The following is a 20,920-nucleotide window of genomic DNA, read 5'->3' as shown; positions in this document are numbered from 1 at the left end:
TTGGAGGAAAGCATGACTCGAAGAAAAAAGTATTAAAAAAAAGATACCCAGAGTAAAGGAGCCCCCCTGCCCCACACTCATGGGAACTGATCACAAAAAGTTTCAGGTGTCCAGTCCTGCAAAAAAATAAAAAAAATATATAAATAAAAAAGAAATGCAGGGGACTCACGGGTGGAGGAGATTTCACATAAAAATGTAAATCTACCGACCACCTGATCTCATCACGAGGGGATGGGAATGCCCACCTCTGCATGGAGTCGGAGGCTTACCAGGGCGGAAGGCAGTGCCAGTACTACCAAAGAGACAGTGGCAGTTGACGGCCCAATTTACTGTCTTTAGACGCGCAATACCAACTTGCTTCACCACATAACTTCTGAAGTGCAGGCCAAATCTTATCTCTCTAGTCCAGAGCCACCAGGCCCAGGCAGCGATGCAAGACGACTACCTGCAGAACAACCCATCAGTGCCCCCTACATATCACATCTGCAGAACCAACCGAGGGGGGAGCGTGTCAGCAAAGGAAGAAACAGACAGCATACGTGAATTTCCCAGGTGCCACGCAGTGTTCCCCAGCAAGCAGAGCCGCAGCACACACCTAACCAAACAAGACCACCCTCCTTTTCAATGGAGTAGGAACCACTCCACAAGACTGCATTTACCTTGGGGGTGACCACACATCTGGACCCTAAAATGGACTTCAAATTGTGGGCTGCCATCATTGCCAGTGACCCCGTTTGGACAAAGGGGCAGGACTTAAACCCCAGGTCTTTGTAGCTTCTTGGGCAGGAAAAATAGGGCCAGATTGGCCAAGGTCAACAAATCAGCAGAGGACGACGATGAGGATAAGAAGCAATATGAAACAAAAAGTTGTGGGTTGTACTGAGTGGCAAGTGTGTTAGAAGGAGTTTAGGGAGCAAGTAGGAAGCGGTCGCGAGAGTAAAGTAAGTGACCGGGGTGAAGTGGTAGTAGAGTGGCTGAAGGAGCAGTTCAGAGGGACAGGAAGGGAATAGAAAGGGTGATGGTGGGAGAAGGAAAGTAGAGTGGGCAGAACACCCAACACAGAGGAACATGTGAGCGAGTTAGAAAGAACGTTAAATCAGCTAGAGTATCTGAAAAAGACAACACAAGCCTTTTGAGTCAACTGACAACATTAATACAATATGAAAGTCCCTGAAAGAGTTTAGAAGGCATTGGTCTTCAGGTCCACCTGCACAACCAAGGCAGAAGTTTGATAGCAGGGAGAAGCCAGCAGTATATACTAAACTGGGGAGTAGGTATGCCTGGTTTAGGAAGGGATTGGTGCGTTTAGACGAGAGGGACAGCCTTAGAGCGGTCAGAGTGGGGGCGTTCCTCGAGCCATCTGTGACACATTACATTATAAAGGAGCTTACAATCAGATACAGTATGCCGAACATTTGACTGCACCCCAATCAGGAAATGCCAGCACATTCAAACCCTCCAATCCTAAACCCGGGCAAAACAATGAGGATTCAGTGTCCAAAGCCCAACTATTACATTCCCACAGACTACCAGATCTGTTCATGGCTACTCAGTCCCTATTGTGGAGCCTCAGAGAAGACAGGACATTGCACAGCCATACACACTCAAACTGCTGTGCTGCCAGTGATCGCTGCCTAAATGCCAGTAAGAGTGAGATCCTGCTCCTTGGGACTCCAGCTCCCTCCTATGCTCTGGCCGCCCCCCCCACTGTACCAGCCCCGTGAACCCGCTCTTCTTGTGAGGAAAAAGGCCTCTTTCTCCTCACAGCGCAGACCTTGCCAAGACTGCCCACTTTCAGCTGCACCTCCTCAGAGGCATTCTCCCTTCCCTCACCTTCCCCCAGAAACCCAATGTCTGCAAAGCTCTTTTCCTCTCTAGGTTGGATTACTGCAACAGCCTCTTCCTCAATCTGCCTAAAGCCTCCCTTCACCCCTGCTTCAACTAATCCAGAATAGGACTGCAAGACTTACGCTTGGCCTCACACCTAGGGACCGCATTCTCCAGCCCTAGAAATCTCTCCATTGGCTCCCGGTGACCGTAAGGATCAAATTCAAGACCCTCTGCGGCCTGGGAGCCCACTACATCCAACTCTCTCTCCCCAAACACCTCCCCAATGTAGCCCTTCATTCACCTAGCTCCAACTCCCACAGATCAGACGTTTTCCAAGCAGACAGCGGGGGGGATATGGGGAGGGTGCATAGATCCCTCTCCCGCAGGCCTCCCTGCCCCTCTCAGACTAGAGCCAGATCTCCCCAAGTTCCAGAAGCTTCCCAAGACCCCCGTTTTCTCTTCTTCCTTCCCTCTCCCCTCCCAATGTTCCCATCTGTCGCTTTTTGACTGGCGGCCTGGTTTCCTTCCGATTCATACTGGGCACCAGGCCCTCCTTGCCCAGTCTACCCCAGCACCTCAGATTACCCCGGCCTCCCCTCCCACCCGCTCCAGAATCTGCACCGGCCACATCAGGCTCCTTCCCCAGATACTAACCTGGCAGGGACAGCACACCTACTGAGCCCAGAAAGCCGGTCCTCGCACTTAGCATGTGGACCTTCATCCCATGCATTTCCCTGGCACTCGCCTAGAACCTCCCCACTTGCAAGCTCCACACTCCACCTGCACTTCCTTTCCTCATTAGGATTAGCACTTTCCATTCTGACCCCGCGCCCTCCCCTCCCCCACTCCCCTGCACTTCTTGTTGTTACTGCACTTGCATTATCTGAATGACAAGGCCTAGTAGTACAGTTTGCGTTTTTATTCATCGCTGATCTCTCCCCCCTTTGGCCTTGTTGCACCTTGAAACACCTTTTGCTGTGTAGGCCCAATTAAAATAAAAAAAAAAAAATAAAAAAAAATACACATTTGCAAAAAAATCAAATCAAAATAAAATTACTGGTTTACAGTTTTAATGCGTGGTCGGCAGGGCAAAAATCTTGGAAGTCTTAGGGGACAGAGGTTGCATTGTCAGTGAAGCCCTGGAAGGAGACTCGGACAAACAAAATGAGGCTGGTTAACCACACAAGCAAGTCACTGCAGGACAAGACTCAACCAAACCGAAGGCGTGGTTGGTGGGTGATACAAAGAATTGTGAAGTGGATCTTGCAGTTGAGTGGGCTCAGATGAGGAGCCCGAGGTGCCAACGTAACGAGTTTCAATCTTTCAGAGTCTCAAGAAGAGTTTTGCAGCAGTGTTTTGCCTTGTGTAATGTTCAGCAGATGACCTGGGAGGCATTGGTAAAGGTGAGAAACGGATCGAACTGCGATAGATTGGAGGGCTGCATAATTTGACTGGGACCTCGTTAACATAACACTATCCATGCAGCGCACAAAGATGCAATTAAACAAATCTATAAGCGTCATGAAAAAGAAATCAAAATGGGTTTTCCTATTCAAAAAACACCATTTACGTACTCTTAAAGGTCCCTTCACTTGGTCATCTTGCACGAGGAGGGTGGAGCTATCATCTTTGAGAATTACCTGAAAGCAGAAAGAAAACTCTTACAATACAAGTGATTAAATAGAAAGCAGAAGAGATCAAACCAGTTGGAATGATTAGCAGAAAAAAAAAAACCACCACAGATTTCTGGAGCGCAGTACAGCAACAGCCGCCAAAGAAAACTCACAAGTGCTCTTGGCCACAAGAATTTAGAACGCACGTGGCCATTGCCAAATGGGGTAAAAAATAAAAATTGAAATCTCAACACCCACAGATATTCCTAGGAGTTTGTTTTCATTTCACTGCAAAACAGTGGGGCCTAAAGAACACGTCAGTCTCTGCTGTGAAGTCAGTAGAGTTGCCAAAACCAGATTATTTTATTTGACAAGGAAAACACAGTTGCCACTTAGAAACAGAATAATTGACGAACCACCAATCTGAACCTAGTATTCAGCTGGATCTATTTTGAGGCAGACAGGCCCCAAGCTAGTTTTTGCAATCTACCACAGCTCAAAAAGTCTGTGAAAGTTTAAGATGGCTGTGTTGATGCTAACACTTTAGACAACAGACTCCAGCCACAATGCATGAAATATACAGTGATGCGGTAAAGAGGTGCGGGGGGAGGAGGGGGTGTTAGGTGTAAAGCCATCACACTCCTAAATGGGGATACACTATGAGACTGAAAGTAGGGCTCGGTTCATGTAACAAATTATTAGCATTGCTGAAAAGGACCAATTGTTTTTGGGTAAGACTAATCCCACTGATCTCATACACCGATCTCTTACACCGACAATTCTGGTAGAAAGCCAAGAGTTTAAAAAGTCAAGCCCTGTACAAGCGTCCCCAAACTGGACATGCTCCTACCTTGACTTTCACTAGCCTCTTCACGGTCTTGATCTTAGCCTCGCAGAAGGCACCTCGATACTTGGCACTAACGTCAGTCCCCACGGTCAGGTAGGCAGGCTCATCGGCTGCCTAAGAAAGAAAAGAAAGCAAAAAAGCAAAGTAGCATCAAGATTGCATCCACACAGCAGGTTTGCCATACTTCTTCTCCAAGCATGACTAACACTATAAGTAGTCAAAACATGTGTTCATTCCAAATCCACAGGCAATGGTCGCAGGTATTCAACATTTTAAAAAAGCATACTCTACCAGTAGGTAGAGTCACTTAGTTTACATTCTTTACTAAGAAGAAATTCACTGCCTCCCTGGTGAAGTGACCAAAAACAAAATAAAAAATAAAATAAAAAAACCACACCAACAAACACACACACACACCACAATAAAATAGTATTTGTAAAATGCATTTGAAGTAAACGTCAAATACAAATTTCAAACATCACCATACTCACTTGCAAGCTCGAGTACTATGCAAATGGTATTCGGACCCTAATAAAATCTACTTGACTAAGAGTACATTTTGCTAGCCCTGCGGCTTGTACAGAGTTTCTTTTCAAACAGAAAAGGAGGGCAACATCTACCGCTGAACCATTTTAAACTCAATGTGTGCCCTCCTTGAGTGTATGGACACGACTGCTCTGCTGCGTCTACAGCCTCCCCTTGAGAATCAGGCTGTTACGAAGTAGCCGGCAAGCTAGGTGTGCATGGTTCTTCCAGAGTGCAGGACAATCATTCTAACAGTCCATTGGGAATAAGGCACTGTGGCCGCAGCAGTCAAGGAACTCTGGGAAAGGGAATGTTGGGTATCAAGTGCCACCTCTTATGTGATGCAACCACCGGAAACTGTAAAAGCAGAAAATGGATCAGAGTGTGGGGTGAAGAATTCCCCCAGTCCTCGCAAGAAACACTTATAAGGCATTTATAACGCGCCTATACACACCAAAGGCCAGAGACACCTAGAGCAGGTTTACATAACACAAATCCCTGTGAAACTGGGGGGCAAAGGATGGTTTAAAGGGGCTAGCAAACTTCAGAGGAAAAATACTTGGGTGGTCATTCATTAGAGGGGCACTTTAAGATAGCCATGGGTACGTTTATGGTCCGGTGATTAAGAGCCCAAAACATTTTTGTGTGTCCAAATCTCTTGCAAATAGGACCTCTTGAAGGAAAATCCTCCCTAGATACAGCAAATCCATAGCAGACTCGTTCTGTGCACACTCAGGCCTACAGCTCAACTAGCGCAAACACGTTAATAGTTTATTGCTCCTATAACATGGTCATGGGTTTTACTGTCAAGGGGCAGCCAAGGACCCCGCTCAACCTACTGTAGACTACCTACCAGGGCATAGCCAAACTACACCAGAGGTGGTGCAAGAGAGTTCAGGGGGGGGGGGGGAAGAGCCCTGTCCCTGGTATGCCTGGAGCGGAGCATGTATATTAGTAGGTCTTTCCCTGAACCGTTGCCCATCCGCGTGGGGGAGGGGGGAGGGGGATCGGGAGGTGGGCAGTAGGGACAGAAGAAGGAAGAGAGGCAATAGATCAGAAGACGGCGTGTTATCTAGGGGTCTAGGAATATATGTAGTGAGGATAAAAAGGATGAAAGACTGTCATCCTGATAAAAGGCATGCCAGGACATCAAACTACACTATTCAGGTAACCTAGGAAGTCAGGTAAGGCCAGGGGCCTTTAGGACTCCCAAGATCAGGGCAGATTTGACAGTAGGGGTAGTAGCATGGCTGTAGTAAACCAACCTCGAACCCAGAGGTTTCTACAATAGGGAGCCTTGGCTAAATAGGTAGGTGCCCCCTTCAAGGTTGAGGGAAAGGGTATTTGGACCACTGCTAGAATGGGAATCCAGATTGTCTTTTTGACTGGAGTGTAAAATCTTAACTTCTCTGCATGGTCAAGTGTCTTATTAGCATTCTTTGTTCGCACCAACACTATTGTGTACACCAAATACTGCTTACAGACCAGCTATGCCATTCACACCCACCAATCTGCCCCCTCAACCTTCCCTTACCGACAAACACATGCCTATAAGCAACTCAAAAACAATTGTACCAGGCAATGCACCCTAGCACAACAAGCACACAAACTCCCCCATGAATGGAAAATACCTCAATGCCAAAGACACAAACCTGCACACAGTATTTCCAAACTGCAGTATTAACACACCAGCAAAGCTAAGTAGCATTTCACCCTTCTAGCCCTAGTGACCGAACCACCTTCTCTTGCATATGCACAAGAGAACCTGGAGACCATGCAAACTGCAGCAGTACAAATACCAATATGTACAAGTGCACTTAAGTTGGGCATAAGCTATCCGACCAACTTACATAGTTGTCCCCGACCAACTGATCTTTGCACTGCGTCACAGGAGGCTTCTCTTGAGACACAAACCGCCTAGAAACAGATGTTCACAGGTACATCTGAATGCAGCAACACAACGTTCAAAGGAGATCTTACATTATGTTTCCTTCTCAGTAATGAAAAGCTGCTATCATTTCTTTTTGGTCAGCCAGTGTTCAACCCATAACACATGTTTATTTAGCATGTACCAACCAAAAAGACAATGGCCCTCGTTAAGTGTGGAAAGAACAAAAACAGAAGGCAAAAGAATTACCTCTGGCAGGGCCCAAAATGTGCACTTCCCATTAGCCACTGGCTAGTTATAATTGAGTCTTAGCGAGTAATAAATGGTGTCCTTTGTGAATGTGTAGCATAGGTGTGGGCATTTAATGGCTGGCTAGTGAACATTTTTATTTTCACCCTGACCTCCAGTAGCATTTCCTTCGAAAGGCATTCCTCCATTTTCCAGTGAAGGCCTACGGGACTCGGAATAGGGGCTAACCACAACTAATCAGATGAAGGATTTGTTAGGTACCACCAGTGGGAACCAATTGCGCTTGGAGGAATTAGCACTGCACTTTTCGGGAGGATAGCTGAGGGGCAACACGCTCACCTTGGAAGCAAGACGATGCAGAACACAGGGTCGATCCCCGGGTCCGCGCTTAGGAACCTCCAGGCATTAAGCGCATTATAAATAACCAATCATAATGCCTACGAACTCATAACCAACCCCAATATTGTCCCGCAATGACATTTTACTCATTTACAACGTATGCTTCGGTTTGAAAGGACACCAGAACATACACTGGAAAGATTCAGATTAGAAAAAGGTATGGTAGGTTAAGAGCAAGATGAACCTCTTAAGGCATATATCTATATTTTTATTAGGGTAGAGTATAGTTGTGCACCCTTCACAGGTAACATCGCAAACAATTTACAGAAATGAAGGTTAAAATGCGTTCAACACTGTAAAATTAATTGAGAAATGGTGTTAAACTTTGTGGTAAAAACCCAACACTGAAGACATTCGAAAATGGAAAAGGGAACATAGTGTCATGTATAATAGGGAAATTCTACCAAATTAACTTTGTGATGCCTTTATGGGTTTTGGACTGACAGTCTTGGTTTTTGTTTGCTCTGCCACAAGTTTTTATACCTCTTGAGGCGGGGTGTCACTGATGGCACTAAAGGCAAGGGTTCTCACCATAACCAAGGCGCCCCTCAACCCCGGCATGGTTGCTAGGGATCAGTTGTGATTGGCGAGTGGGCACCACCGATTCTTCCCTTTTATCTTGAGAATAATTGTTCAATAAAATCTTAACTTTGACTCAAAATTGCACAAGTTGGTTGGACCAAGGCTATCAGTCAGTGGAGGCCTCAACTCCCCCCTCGGTTATCATCCAACGTGCATGAATAACTAGGTGTAGAGAAATAACCATTAGAAAACCATTGATTTGAAGCTACATTTTTACTCTACTAAAATAATCCCATTGGGAACAGGATTTATGGTTTTGCTAAGTAAAATACTCCCATTCATAATCTTAACTGGAGCACTGTTGGTACCCCCATACCATCTAAAAGTCAGTCTTATCGACACATGATAGCCTAAAGGTAGAACGCCTTATCAATCTAAGTGCTCCCTGCTCTAAAGTCCACATGGCGATCTAGATTGTAGATTTATTGTTAAGTGCCTGACTATTCTTCTCCCAAACCTCCTACTACTCCCTCATCTTCTGTCCAGTCCCTCCCCGAAAAGGTCTCCCCTGTTCCCATTCCTTGCAACCGTCTCCACCCTCCCCCATTACTCCTCTCCACTAAATCTATTACTCCACACTACTATTACTCCCCCATCTGTCTCTCCACAATACACACCATTAACCACTCCGCTCACACCTCCTCCCCCAATCACCCTCTTTTTACTTCCTACTCTCCATCAAGCTCACAAACACTGAAGCCCAAGTTCCTCTCCTACCAATTCCTCACCTTGCACACTCCATCTATTCTTATCAATACTCCTCGGATCCATCCTTCCTCCGCCTGGTCTCTAGGCTTTGTTTGCCGCAAAGCCCCAAGTGGCCATAGGACTACCCCTTTGTTCAGCCTATGGGAGGAGCAGCCACTGTTCGCCTCTCTTGGGTAGTGCAGATAAATTCCCTTTGTGCAAGAGCCCTTCGTGAGCGCATGATTGTTTTTGGAGGGACATTCTGACATTCCTCCTCTTTGCTTCTGCCCCTCTTCTCCCCTGCTTATCTGCCTTGATCTCCTGGCACCGTGCACCTGGCCACCCTCGTCCTTTGGGCCCAGGTATCTGATCACCCTGCCACCCTTCAGGGTCTGTATCTGTACCCATACAGTCCCCCACCCACTTTTCTTCTGCACTTATCAGATAAACCCTATATGACTAACCTAGCACTTTGACACTTGCTGGCTGCACTACCACTGCATCCCCTTTATTTATTTTACTTATTATCTATTCTGTTCTCTCCTATGTTCCACACTTTCTATCCCCCCCACTCCTTGCACTTTACCATTCCCATGCAACTGAGCGCTCTTAGTGCCACTGGGCCTAGTAAGATTGTTTTTTCGAAATCATTTCTCCCGTGTTCTACCCCACCCCGCGCTCTGAAACACTTGTGTATGAGCGCAATATAAAATATATCATGGACTGACCACCCCTCGGTTTGAATTATGGTAGGTGTGAGACTGGGTGCAGTCTTAAATCATTGTCTCCGCAGGGAGATAAGCACACCTCGCTTTTTCTACACACCGTGTCCACTGCTGGAACACTGTACCAGCTCTAAAGAAAGGAACAAATACGCCACTGGATGTCCCACAGAGTGACTAGGGAGAAATGCTCCAGAGACTTAACAGCTATAGAATTAACCTTAACGACCCCCACAAGCAAAGGCAGGATTTCGACCCTGTACCGTCTCCTCGACAGGGCAGACCCATCTAAAAAGGAAAGATATATGCTTGAATGGGAAAAAGACCTGGGTAAAGAAATTGAAGTAGAGGAATGGGGGAAAGTTTGGGCCAGGCTGCGGAAAAGTTCACAATGCATCACAAACAGAGAAGGGGGCTACAAACTATGCTACAGGTACTACACAACCCCAGCACAAATCAATAATGCCAACCCAAACATTCCAGGAACCTGCTGGCGAGGGTGCCCATCTATCGGCTCACTATTCCACATGGTATGGACCTGTCCGAAGGCGGAAGCATACTGGAGAGAAGTAATCAAACACATTATGGAGATCACGGGTCTTTCCATTCCATGGGACCCCGGAATCATCTTGCTGGGCAACACAGGCGATGGAGCATTCCCAATCTCGAGCCAAATCCCCAGGCTATGCACACATTATTCCTAGCAGCAAAAAAATAGCACTGGCCCGGGTTTGGAAAAATAAGGAAGGCCCGCCTGTGGCACTGGTGGGCGAAATGCTGGGACATAGCAGTGGCCGAAAAAAAATCACCGCGATCCGAGCAGGCTCTCTGAGTAGAGCACTAAATATATTACCCATTTATGGGCTACGCTGCTAAATTCCCAGCTCTCACGAAGCGCCCTCCACTGACCAGATGGCTTCAAAGCAGCCCACTTTACCGAAACGTATCCTCACACCGTAGCTCCATATCACCCCGCTGTCCACTTGGCCGAGAACAGACAATGGACATCAATGCTTACCCTATCACACTGGTCCTTCCCACTCCGGTCCCCCCGGAGAGACATGATCGCTCTATCACACCCACCGATTGCTGCTCTTTGATTGCTGTTATGCTCTTCTGTAAAACTCAATAAAATGTTATGAAAAAAAAGAAAGGCCTTGCAACTCCAGGAAGGGCCGAAGCTCGGCACCAACCTATGTTGACCCCTGCTGAACGACAAGGCAGCGCTCCTACTCTGCAGAAGAAAGCTACTTGGTGCTTCCCTCGCCACCCATCAACTACCCAATGCAGTGGACAAATCCGGATTACCACTACTACTCCAAGACCTTGTCTCAGAAGCTCTTGACCATGGCTGAAGTGACCAGATCCAGAAGTTGGAGCCCCTTCGCTTACAGCACCCCAGACTCTCAGCCCCAAACCGAACAATGCCTTAAGTGCCTGTCACTTCCAAGCTTCCCAGATGAGGAGGAGGAACCAGATGGCCTGTGCTGCCCTTTGTCCAGCAACCGTAATGACCAAAATCACACGCCAGTCGTATTTCTGTGGCCACGTCCTACCAGGTGTAAGATTTGTATCTTCTATAACTGTTCTTTCCTGGGCTCACAGTCTAGAAACTGAATACTGTGTCAGAGGACGACTTAGGAGCTATGCATTGCTGACTACTGCAAACCACAGCCTGGCATTGCAGCTCCTCTGGCGCAGTCCCAAATTAGGGAACCACTCCCAAGCATTTTGGGTCCCTCCCTAAACATGTGCGTTAATGGAACCTTTGGTGTCCGCCAAACAATGTGCACCTTGACCGCTGCAGGAAACCCAAGTCTCTTAAAACTCTTCAGTGCCTAGAAAGGAAAATGGTTTATATATGATTGCATTTGCCATTTCAAGGAAAGGCTCTTTTACTGAACTCTAAAAAACAGATTACACTTACTGTCACAGATGGCTTCAAGAACACAGCTCTCAAAGACAGTTCAAGGGTTATTCTAATTTTTACTGTAGTTCAATTTAGGGCCCCCCCCCATCCCTAGTCTTCCGATACCAAACTACCTTAAGCTTTAAGATGGTCAGAAGAGATTGGTCTAAGGCAGTGGTATTCAAACTGTGGGTCGCGACCCCCTAGGGGTCCGCGGGCGCATCCCAGGGGGGCCCTGAGAGCTCAGCATGAAAAAAGATTTTTTTTTTTTTTTTAGATTGGAAGAAATGGGCAGGGGTGGCCCACATGGGCGGGCTGAAGCATGAAACTGTCTCAGGCAACAATGAAAAAGTGGCCCACAGTTGTAAATGGATATTCATTCCTTTAGTCACAGACTGGGCCTCATTACTACTATGGCGGACCAGTAACAACGGTGCTGGTAAGCTACCGGCACCGTTGCTACCGTTCCGCCATAGTAAGAGTTGTGCTCGTGGGTGCTTGACAGCCCCCGCCAGGTCTGACCTCAGCTCGTCGGATGCACCAGCACCGTTATTAACAGTGCCGGTGCATCCGAGCTCCCCCTTCCCATTTGAGCCATATGGGGCTCAAATGGGAATGGGGATCTACCGGCACCTTCGAAAGGGCAATTATCATGTCCGCCTAACTCGGCATGACCTAGTAATTGCCCATTCGCGGGTGCCAGACCCGGATGCAACTCCAGTGGCAGCCGTGCCGGTTTTACCGGCACAGCTACCGCCAGAGTAGTTATGAAGCCCACTGTTTCAATAGTACCCAAAGGGGTGCTTTGTGTTAAAATGTAAGTAAATTGTGATATATTCAGCAACAATGGTTAACATTACTAACTGCATAGTGGCCCCTCACCCATTATGCAGGAGCTAAGGAGCCAGCCCAGTGAAACAGTGAGCACTCCCTCAGCTGCTTTATCCAGCTAATGGAGTGCTCCTGGGCTGGCTGAACTGTCAAAGGGAAACACTGTTTCCCTTTGACAGTTCAGTTTAGTTCCCCAGCCGCACATGCTCACTGAGCCATGCAAGTGCTGGGGCGTTTTGCTTCGCCAGCATTGCATAGCTCATTGGAAATGCTGGCTGGGGCACTGCATGTCTGTATGTCCGAGGGGGAGCTCCTGCGCCTCCTCGCACATACGGACAGAGCAGCTGGAGCAGCACCCACACACAGGCCAATGCAGAAGGTACGTTTATGTTCATTGTTTTTATTTAAACATGTGTATGGATGCGTTATGAGTGAGTGTATGGTGATGGATGCTCATGTGAATGATAGAGTGATTGCTGTATGAATGTGCAGCGCCTTGCATATACACATAATCATGTTCATTGTGTTAGGACCAGTGGGGCCCAGGGGACAGGGATGGTATCTTTTTACCGGACATCTATCATTCAAAACCCTCTGCCTTGTCCACAAGGCTTTCTGGGGCCTCGGTCCAAAATACCTTCAGCTATTCCTCCGCAAATACCTCCCCTCTCGAGCTCTTCACTCCTCTACCTCCAACTCCCTCAGGGTCAGTCGTTTATCAAAGAAACGAGCTGGGGGTAGATATCCGTCTTCGGCTGGGGCCTCCCTCTGGAACAGCGCCCTGCCACTCTAAAACTTGAGGAGAACCATCTTTCTTCCTGCACTTATCAGACCTACCCTGTCTGCTGCCTTAAACGTAGCACTTGCAAATTGCTGGCTGCACTACCACTGTTTGTTGCCTTTATTATTTATTTATTGTTATTTATCTGTTTCTCCTCTGCTTCGCACTTTCCACTTCTCCCCCCTTCCATGCACTTTTCCCCTCACACTTGCGCGTTCTCAATGTCACTGGGCCTAGTAAGATCGCTGTTTTATTCTCCTCTGTTCCCCTCCCTTGCCTTGTCACGCTCTGAAACACTTGTGTACGAGCGCGATAGAAATAAAATATCAATGCCTGCCCCCTGGACTCCCAGCAACAATTGCAAACTTTGGCTATTTACCCATTTTTTGTTAAAAGTATGCTCTACAATGCAACATTTTAACCCATTATTTAAAAAAAAAATTCACAGGGGGAAACCCCCCCGAACCTCCCCTTAATGCCCCTCCACTTAAAAAAGATTCACCAGCCGCCACTGGCCCTCAGACTGTGTTGGGAACGGGATGGGGGAACCGAGGGACTATGGTGGGAGCACAATGGGCGGGAACCATGGGATAGTGATGGGAGCAGAGTGGGGAGAGCCCTGGGTGTGTGATGGGGTGGGGAGAGACCAGCGACTGGGTAGGAGTGGGATGAGGGAGCCCAGCGACTTTGATGGGAGCAGGTGACGGCGCGCAATATATAACTGTCCATTTGGCATTTCTGGGGGGTCCCCGACCTGCCCAAATTTTGCTCAGGGGGGCCCTGGCCAAAAAAGTTTGAAGACCACTGGTCTAAGGACAACAGTCTTATCTTACTCTCTATGGGTTCTCCTAGTTGAATCCTAGCCAGGGGTTCCACATGAATTAGTTCTTCCCTTTAACTCTCCCCAGTTTCCTCCACCCACCCTCCATTTTATCTCTCGTTCATCTGTCTCTCCAATGTTATTCAGTCTCACTCTCCTTATCACCCACCATACTCACACCCAAGTACCATTTTCTCTCACCAACCAATGCCTTACCTTCAACATTCTGCTAGTCCCCCTCCATGTGCCACTCAGTCTGGTCCCTTGGTCCGCCTCCTTGTCCCCAGACATCACCCAAACAACCCACACTTAAGACTTTCACATTCCACCTCCTCTACAGCCATGCCTAGGAATGCAGCCATCTTATGCCCCTTCCACTGGCTGGAGCGCTGACATACGCCAGTGGTCCAATCTCTGACCGACTCCTCCTCCCCTAGAGGCTGGATGTTACTAGAAACCTGTAAAAAATACCCATTAGCCTTCCAAACGCCTATCCACCGGGGCTTTGTGATATTTGCTGGCTGTTAGGATCGCCAGTCTCAGCGACCCTTAAATGCTGCAGTGAGTGGCTGCTGTTGTGTGGTAAACTGGTGCGTAATGTCCCTCTTGTAGGTTGTATAGTTTCTCATTCAGCCGTGGAATTTCTCCCAACTGAAGCGTTTGGAGCAGATCTCTCGCAAGTTGGAAGTCTGAAAGAAAACCGAACACTATCAGGAAGATAAGAGGGGGTGGGATGGGAATAGACTTGGGCCCTCCCAACTCACTGACACGACCTCTGGGGCATGACTGACTCTGGCGAGCACGGTTAAGCATTTTGCCCCAGGGGCCACCACCCCCACCCCCTCGACAGGGTCAGTTCTCTAACCCCCATCACATTACTGGTTACAGTGTTGCATATTGGTTTTATGAACATACTTGCACATTTAGAGTGGTGCTACTCACAATGTGAGCTAAAGATTTTTTGTATTTTTGTTTATAAAAATGAAGTGTGAGGAAATGCTCTCATTTGGTATTTGTGAGAAGCCTGTACTGTACCCGTTAGCCACCTCCACTCATCTGAGATGGAGGCTTGTGTTGCTTTGCTATGACTAGCACGGAGCCTGGCAACCTGGAGGGGCTCACAGGCACCCCCAGTCAGGAAAGCATACCTAAAGAACCCGACTATCAGACGCAAGGAAAATCTCCCCAGGGCAGTGCTTACACAGAGGCCTCATCAACTGCAAGGTGATCCTTGGTAAATCCCAACTGTACTGCAAGTCTCACAGTGTACTGTCTCCCAGGTCTCACCTTACCATTAGTTATCCCTCCCCACTAGGTTAATCTTTCCCTGTCCTCGTCCTACCAAGAAGGGGTACAAACATCAATATATCAAAACAGGAGGGGGGGGGGGGGGCAAGTGGGAGAATTATGAGACATGGCAAAGAGGTTATTTGCGATTCCCAGGTCAGGGGCCTGGGCCAGAGGGGTGGAAAGGAGTCATAGCTGTCTGCAGCAGGCTCCTCACATCATCTTTGGGCGCAGGATTCAGCTTCCAAGGATGGAGTCAGTTTGGAGAAAAAACACAAGAGTGACTAGTGAAAGGTTAAAGAAATCACATTAGTGAGGAGCTAGCCATAGAAGGACCAGGAAGGAAAGTTTGCTGGAGCAGTTGCAGGAGCAAAGGCAGCAAAGGCACTTGGAGCTTCCCAGTCAGTGAAAGATAAACAGGGCACTTGCCCGATTTCTCTGGTCTTCGGAATCCTGGGTCCAGTAATACAGGTACACTCAAGAGCGACAGTGAGACTAGGCCTTAAAGCAGGAGCTGGGGTCCACTAGTCCGAGGCAGCAAGTGAACATAGCACCCAATCCCACAACATGCATCATTCAAACAGAATGGTGATTGACCCATGACGAGCCACATCTCCAAACACACCACACACAAATGAATTAACCCCTCACCATCACAGACAGGCACTCCCATATGCCAGTCAGAAGTGGTTTCATGGCAACTACAGCCCTCAGTCCTGCGACAAACATATCCGGCAAGCAATTAACTCCAAGTCATAATAAGAGTTACTCATGAAGCACAAATAAAAAGTACCATATCAATTTAAAAGCATAAATCCGAAAATGGTGGTAAAATTATTTTAAAAAGCCACCACACACCTTGCCACAGCTGACCTGTAAAGTGCAGATTTCACATTTTGATTAATTAGAATGTGTCCAAACGGCCCATAGGCAAAGGAGAGCACATGCACACAAAAACATAATTCAGTAATGACAGGACAAATGTATGGGAGGATTGGTCCAAGAGACCCCCCTCCCCTGTATCCTCTCCCCCTTGTGAAGTCCATGGCTCCTCTGGGGTTCCCCCTGCCACCAGGGCCCAGGTGGCGGATGGACCACTGGCTGAAGACATTGACCAAACATGCTGTATTAAGCTAGGCCCTGGAAACCATTCTGTGAAATCAAAATGGCATGAGCCCTGTGCGCCGCAGCGCGGCCCCCACCCTTGGAGTCTCATTTGTCCCCGTGGCCGCAGCTCCCTGGCAGATCTGCCGAGAGCCCGTTCCCACGAACAGACGGACATGAGCTAGTGCTAGATGCAAACACTGTAACATTCACCTTCCGCAGTGTATCACTGCCCTCAGCATGACCCGGCCAGCAGCGCCAGGGTGGAAAAGAACTGTAAAATGGTCCCCCAACAAAAGTAGGGACCCCAAATACTAATATGCAAACTGCCTGTGATGAAACTCCTCTTCAGGACCCTTTTGATTAAAACATGTAGCCTCCAGGAAGATGGCAGAATGTGTGTTTATATGGCATCCTGGTTGAAGTACCCACATCCCCGTAGCTATGCGCAAATGGTAGAAGTGTCCCGGGGTTTTCATGTTATATGTTTCACCGAGAAGAATGCACTCCAAGGTCCTATGACATAACTGAACTAATGCTGCTAGAGTGCAAAGGAAGACAAGTGCAACCACATTGGGAGCTCATGTAAAGTGTGCACGAAACTGCACAAAACGTATTTGAATGTCCAAGCTCACCATGTGTCACTGCCATCAGTCTCATTGGCTAGTTATTCCTGCGTGCTCCACCAACCTTACTACTACCTCGCTTACCGTGCATGTATAGAAATGGAACAAGATGTTGTGGTTGTTAAATACTTAACATATAGATATCAATTGCAAAATGGGTATAGGTAACACATTTGAAATGGCCATGTAAAGGCACTAACAATACAGAAAACATATGCTTTGAAAAGAATCAATGAGTATTGTACATTATACGAATGTTTTTGCCTCTTTCACATAATCTGCAACACACAAGGAAAATACCATTGTGGGCATATCCAAGCCCATTCCCCCTTCCTCCCCATTGAAGCCTGCCAGACGGAAAGCAGAGGCCTGTGCTGCTCTGCTTCACCTCCCCCAATTCGGCTGGAGCCGCTTCAAGCATTCACGATCCCCCACAGCTCCCAGGGCCGCGGCCAGCCACCTGAATTATTTACAACCCAGCAGTAAACCCCGGCCATAAACGCAGGCCCGAAGGTGCCCTTTCTTAGGCTCCACGACCCACCAGCTCACCCCAGGTTAATGGCCTGTGTAAAATTAGGACACCCAATATTATAGCAACACTGTAGGAAAACATTCATAATGACTTCTAACGAGACATGGTAACTTGGACAGCTCGCCCCTTGTCCCGAGACCCAACCTCGCGACCTACGATACCCGGTCAACAGGACGATGGTAACCATGTATTGATGTATCACCAAAAGACCCCACTCTAGGTGCATTCCTCCTGTGTTGCATTAACCTGTAGAATAACCTATTGGAAGATTTACCGGGGAAGATGATATTGCAATATTGAATGAATGCGGTGTGCGTGGCCTTAGGGCAGAAAGCCAAGAAAGACGTTCATCACTGACACTGGTCATGGCTGGCACAATACCCCCCCGGATGAGCCCAGCTGACCTGACCGGCCCGGCCCAGCCCACGTGGGTAACCAGTGACGTCCACCAACCACGGCAAACCACATCACAGCTGCACCTATAGTTAGTCGTCGCCACCCAATCCCCACAAACTTGTGCCCCCTATAGTGTGTAGGTTCTTATGACGCATTTTGTAAATATATACGCCTGTCTTTGCTATTGTCAGACTGAACGCTCTCGGAGTTTGCAGAGTCCTTTGCATGCCCTATTCTGACTTATATAAACCCCCATTAAGCTCACCCGCACTTTGTCTTAGCCTTATTCCCATCTTGGGAGAGTCCATTATGGTCTCTCATTGTGGGGAGGATCGTGCTATCTGGGGACGCTCGCCTTCACAAACAAAGCCAGGATCAGTTAAACCAAGCACATGCAACCAGGACCAAAGAAACAGAACTATGAGAAAAGATGTGTTTTCAACAAACGTTTGAACCTATCCAGCGATTAAGTATATCTTAAGTCAGGGCTGAGAACTCAAAGGCCATGTGGCCAACCTGTTGCAAACGAAAGCGAGGAGCAAGCAACAGACGAGAAGTCTGGTAGCCAGCAAACACCACCCTTCAGATCCTGTTGGCTGCCACCATGGAGGCATTTATGGGTCCTAAAAATGCAAAGAAGGCGGCCTCCCCAGCACAAGCGATCTGGGCAGGCACTGTGTGCAGTAGATTTACATGCAAAATGAAGAGTACACGGATTCCTCTCCTGCAGAACCAGAGTTCAGGCGTTGAGGCGCCAGGCCTGCACGTCCAATAGCAGTGCACCCTTGAATTCTTACAACAGCCACCTGAGGAGCGTACATGGACACACCCAGACATTTTTGCCCATTACGTATGATCCATCATGTTTAAATGTATACTAGGGGTGTTCCAATTCTTCTTTATTACATTCTCAAATACTCAACCTATGTTCATGGTTTCCAGGTTCTCCTAGGTTAGAAACAATTAGCTCCCAGCAATCTCGTTTGAAAGTCCCCCCCAGCCACCCACCCCAAAACCTTTCAGTGCCCCGATTGTTTGCGGATACACATTTAGTGAAAGTGAGCCATAGATGCCCATAAAGCTAGCAGGTCTGGTGGAAGGGGTTTGGGGGGCACGGTTCTGTAAGGAATCCCATCATCTCCCTACAAGACCCCTGGTCTGCCCATCGCGATGAGCGACAGAGTGCTCAAGAACCCACAGGTGAAAAAAAAAACAAGGATGAACACCCCCATCGCAATGGTGTGTTAGCAGAGATGGCACTTTGGCTTATATATGCATTCAAAGGGAAGATCATTTATCAAATGGCACACACAAACATCAAAGAGACCTTCAAATACTTTGCAAGACGCGAGCCCTGGTTATGGAGAATCGGAGTAAACAGTTGGTCTCTGAGGCATAAAGTGGAAGCACACTCGCTATTTCTGACCCAAGTCCCAGTGGAGCTGCAATTCTCCAACTCTACTACAATCTTCTTGGAGGAAGGATTTACAAGTACACAGATCAGAAAGGAAGACCATGGGGATAGGAGGGGGGCGGGGGGAGAGAAGAGCAGATCTCTCAAACGCTTGAAAGGATCTACGGTTACAGAGTCAATTAGTGGGATACTAGCACTAGATCATACTTAGAAAGGAAAGTAGACTTTACCAGGACCTCTCTGTAGCCTATTTAAAAAATAACAATGCCTGGGACTGAATATTTAAGCAGAAGCAACTTAAGTAGTCTTGTCCCAACGGAAGGAAAAGGGTTTGCCAAGACAACTGCCATTCTGGCATGTGAGGGAGTCAAGCTGAATCTAGAGGGGGCTGGTAAAAAGATCAATGGGGGGCACAAAGGTAAAGCACCTGGGCATGCCAATACTTGCAAGAAGAAAAAAATAAATTACACTGCGATCTGCTATACAAGCGATTTCACCTGCTGCCCTTTAATCAAGCAATTCAGTCAATGTATTGTAGAGTTGCTTTAATAAATTATACTTTGAGGTGTGAATTACTTTTCTTTTTAATGTTCTAATTATTGTATTTGATCATTCTATTTCTCATTTAATATACGTATTTGTTAATGGATCGGCGTGCAAAACAATGTAGCGCACAGTGCCTCCTTGGGTCTGAAGTGCATTTGAAGCATTTAAAATATTACAACCCAAATGGTTGTCACTGACCGCTAGAACAACGAGCGATTAGCTTGGCCACTCAAGCAGGTAACACAGAATTGGCCAAAACAGGCAAATCATGCAACAATTCTCCCTCAGAGGAGGGAATTATGCTAGTACCCCACATCCAAGGCATATCTGCCAGCAGGCACAGAACTACACACACAGCAAAGCAGGAGACAAGGATCCTAGGCGCGGCTCCCAACAAACACAGGTGCTTACCTTCATTTTCGTAGGCTATTTGAGGGATTCCAGCTCGAAAGTATGGGGTCACCAACTGAAGAAAAAAGAAAAATAAATCCCATAAATTAGGAGCAACATTTGAGGGCACAAAGGCAAAGGCATGGCTGGTTGGGAGTACATGATGGGATAGGGGAATGGAAGCAGTGTATTGCTGGTGTGCAAGCCATTTTAGGTTTTCATGGCTAAAAGCAGGTGGCTCCCTTGGCAACAGAGCATGCCTTGAAGTCGTTTTTGGATAGGGTGGTGAGTTTGAGAAGCAGGAATAAGCAAGCCTTTTCGCACCTGTGGGGAGGGAACTACTCCCCAACAATACCAGGTGCAGCAAGAACAGACATTTCATAAGATGATAGCCAACCACCACCGTTCACTTACAGTTCTATGACTTCACACAACCTATGCCGCACAAGAATTGGCCATCACGTGGTGCTAGAGAACAGTGCCCAAAAGCTTCTGAGAAGACTTGGGCATCGTCTTCGAGGGACAGCCCAGGGAGCTGCAAGATGGAATCTATATGAGAGCCTCCAAGATGTGGATAAGAGGGTTGGGGGTTACAGGGAGAGCCATAAGTGCTAGTCTCCAAATGCCAGCAACGTGGATATACCATGCATTTCTTAGAGGATCCAAGTAGTGTAAAAGGACAACCCCAACAACTGAGGCAAGGGCCTGCAATCAGCATCTGTCCAGATGTTTTGGACCAAGTCCTACAATCCCTTGCTGCTGACTGTACTGGCTAGGGCTAATGGGATTTGTAGTCTAAAACTGGTGATGCAAAGGTCGCAGACCCTTGTCTTTCAATGCAATATGGCCATACTATAGAAGGTCATTTGTCTTTAACAGGATTGAAACTAATTAGTCCTCAATGATAACCATCGTCATGCTAATGTTCTGCCCAGCAGCCGA

General features: G+C 47.5%; 1 protein-coding gene across 1 annotated transcript in view; it reads right to left on the bottom strand.

Moving 5' to 3' along the window:
- ARID4A (AT-rich interaction domain 4A) overlaps positions 1–20,920 on the bottom strand; it is a 275,404-nt gene that overhangs the window by 243,160 nt on the left and 11,324 nt on the right. Inside the window, exons 2-4 of the mRNA XM_069638092.1 lie at positions 20,000–20,054; positions 4,294–4,404; positions 3,405–3,470 (exon numbers count right to left, since the gene is read on the bottom strand). Of these exons, the coding sequence (XP_069494193.1) occupies positions 3,405–3,470; positions 4,294–4,404; positions 20,000–20,005 (183 nt within the window). The 5' untranslated portion in view covers positions 20,006–20,054. The remainder of the gene's footprint in view (positions 1–3,404; positions 3,471–4,293; positions 4,405–19,999; positions 20,055–20,920) is intronic.

The sequence above is a fragment of the Ambystoma mexicanum genome, chromosome 14 (genome assembly GCF_040938575.1).
Source record: "Ambystoma mexicanum isolate Mex_15411 chromosome 14, UKY_AmexF1_1, whole genome shotgun sequence".
Taxonomy (NCBI): domain Eukaryota; kingdom Metazoa; phylum Chordata; class Amphibia; order Caudata; family Ambystomatidae; genus Ambystoma; species Ambystoma mexicanum.
Note: the sequence above shows the minus strand (reverse complement) of the source record. Positions and strands in the feature narration are given on the sequence as shown.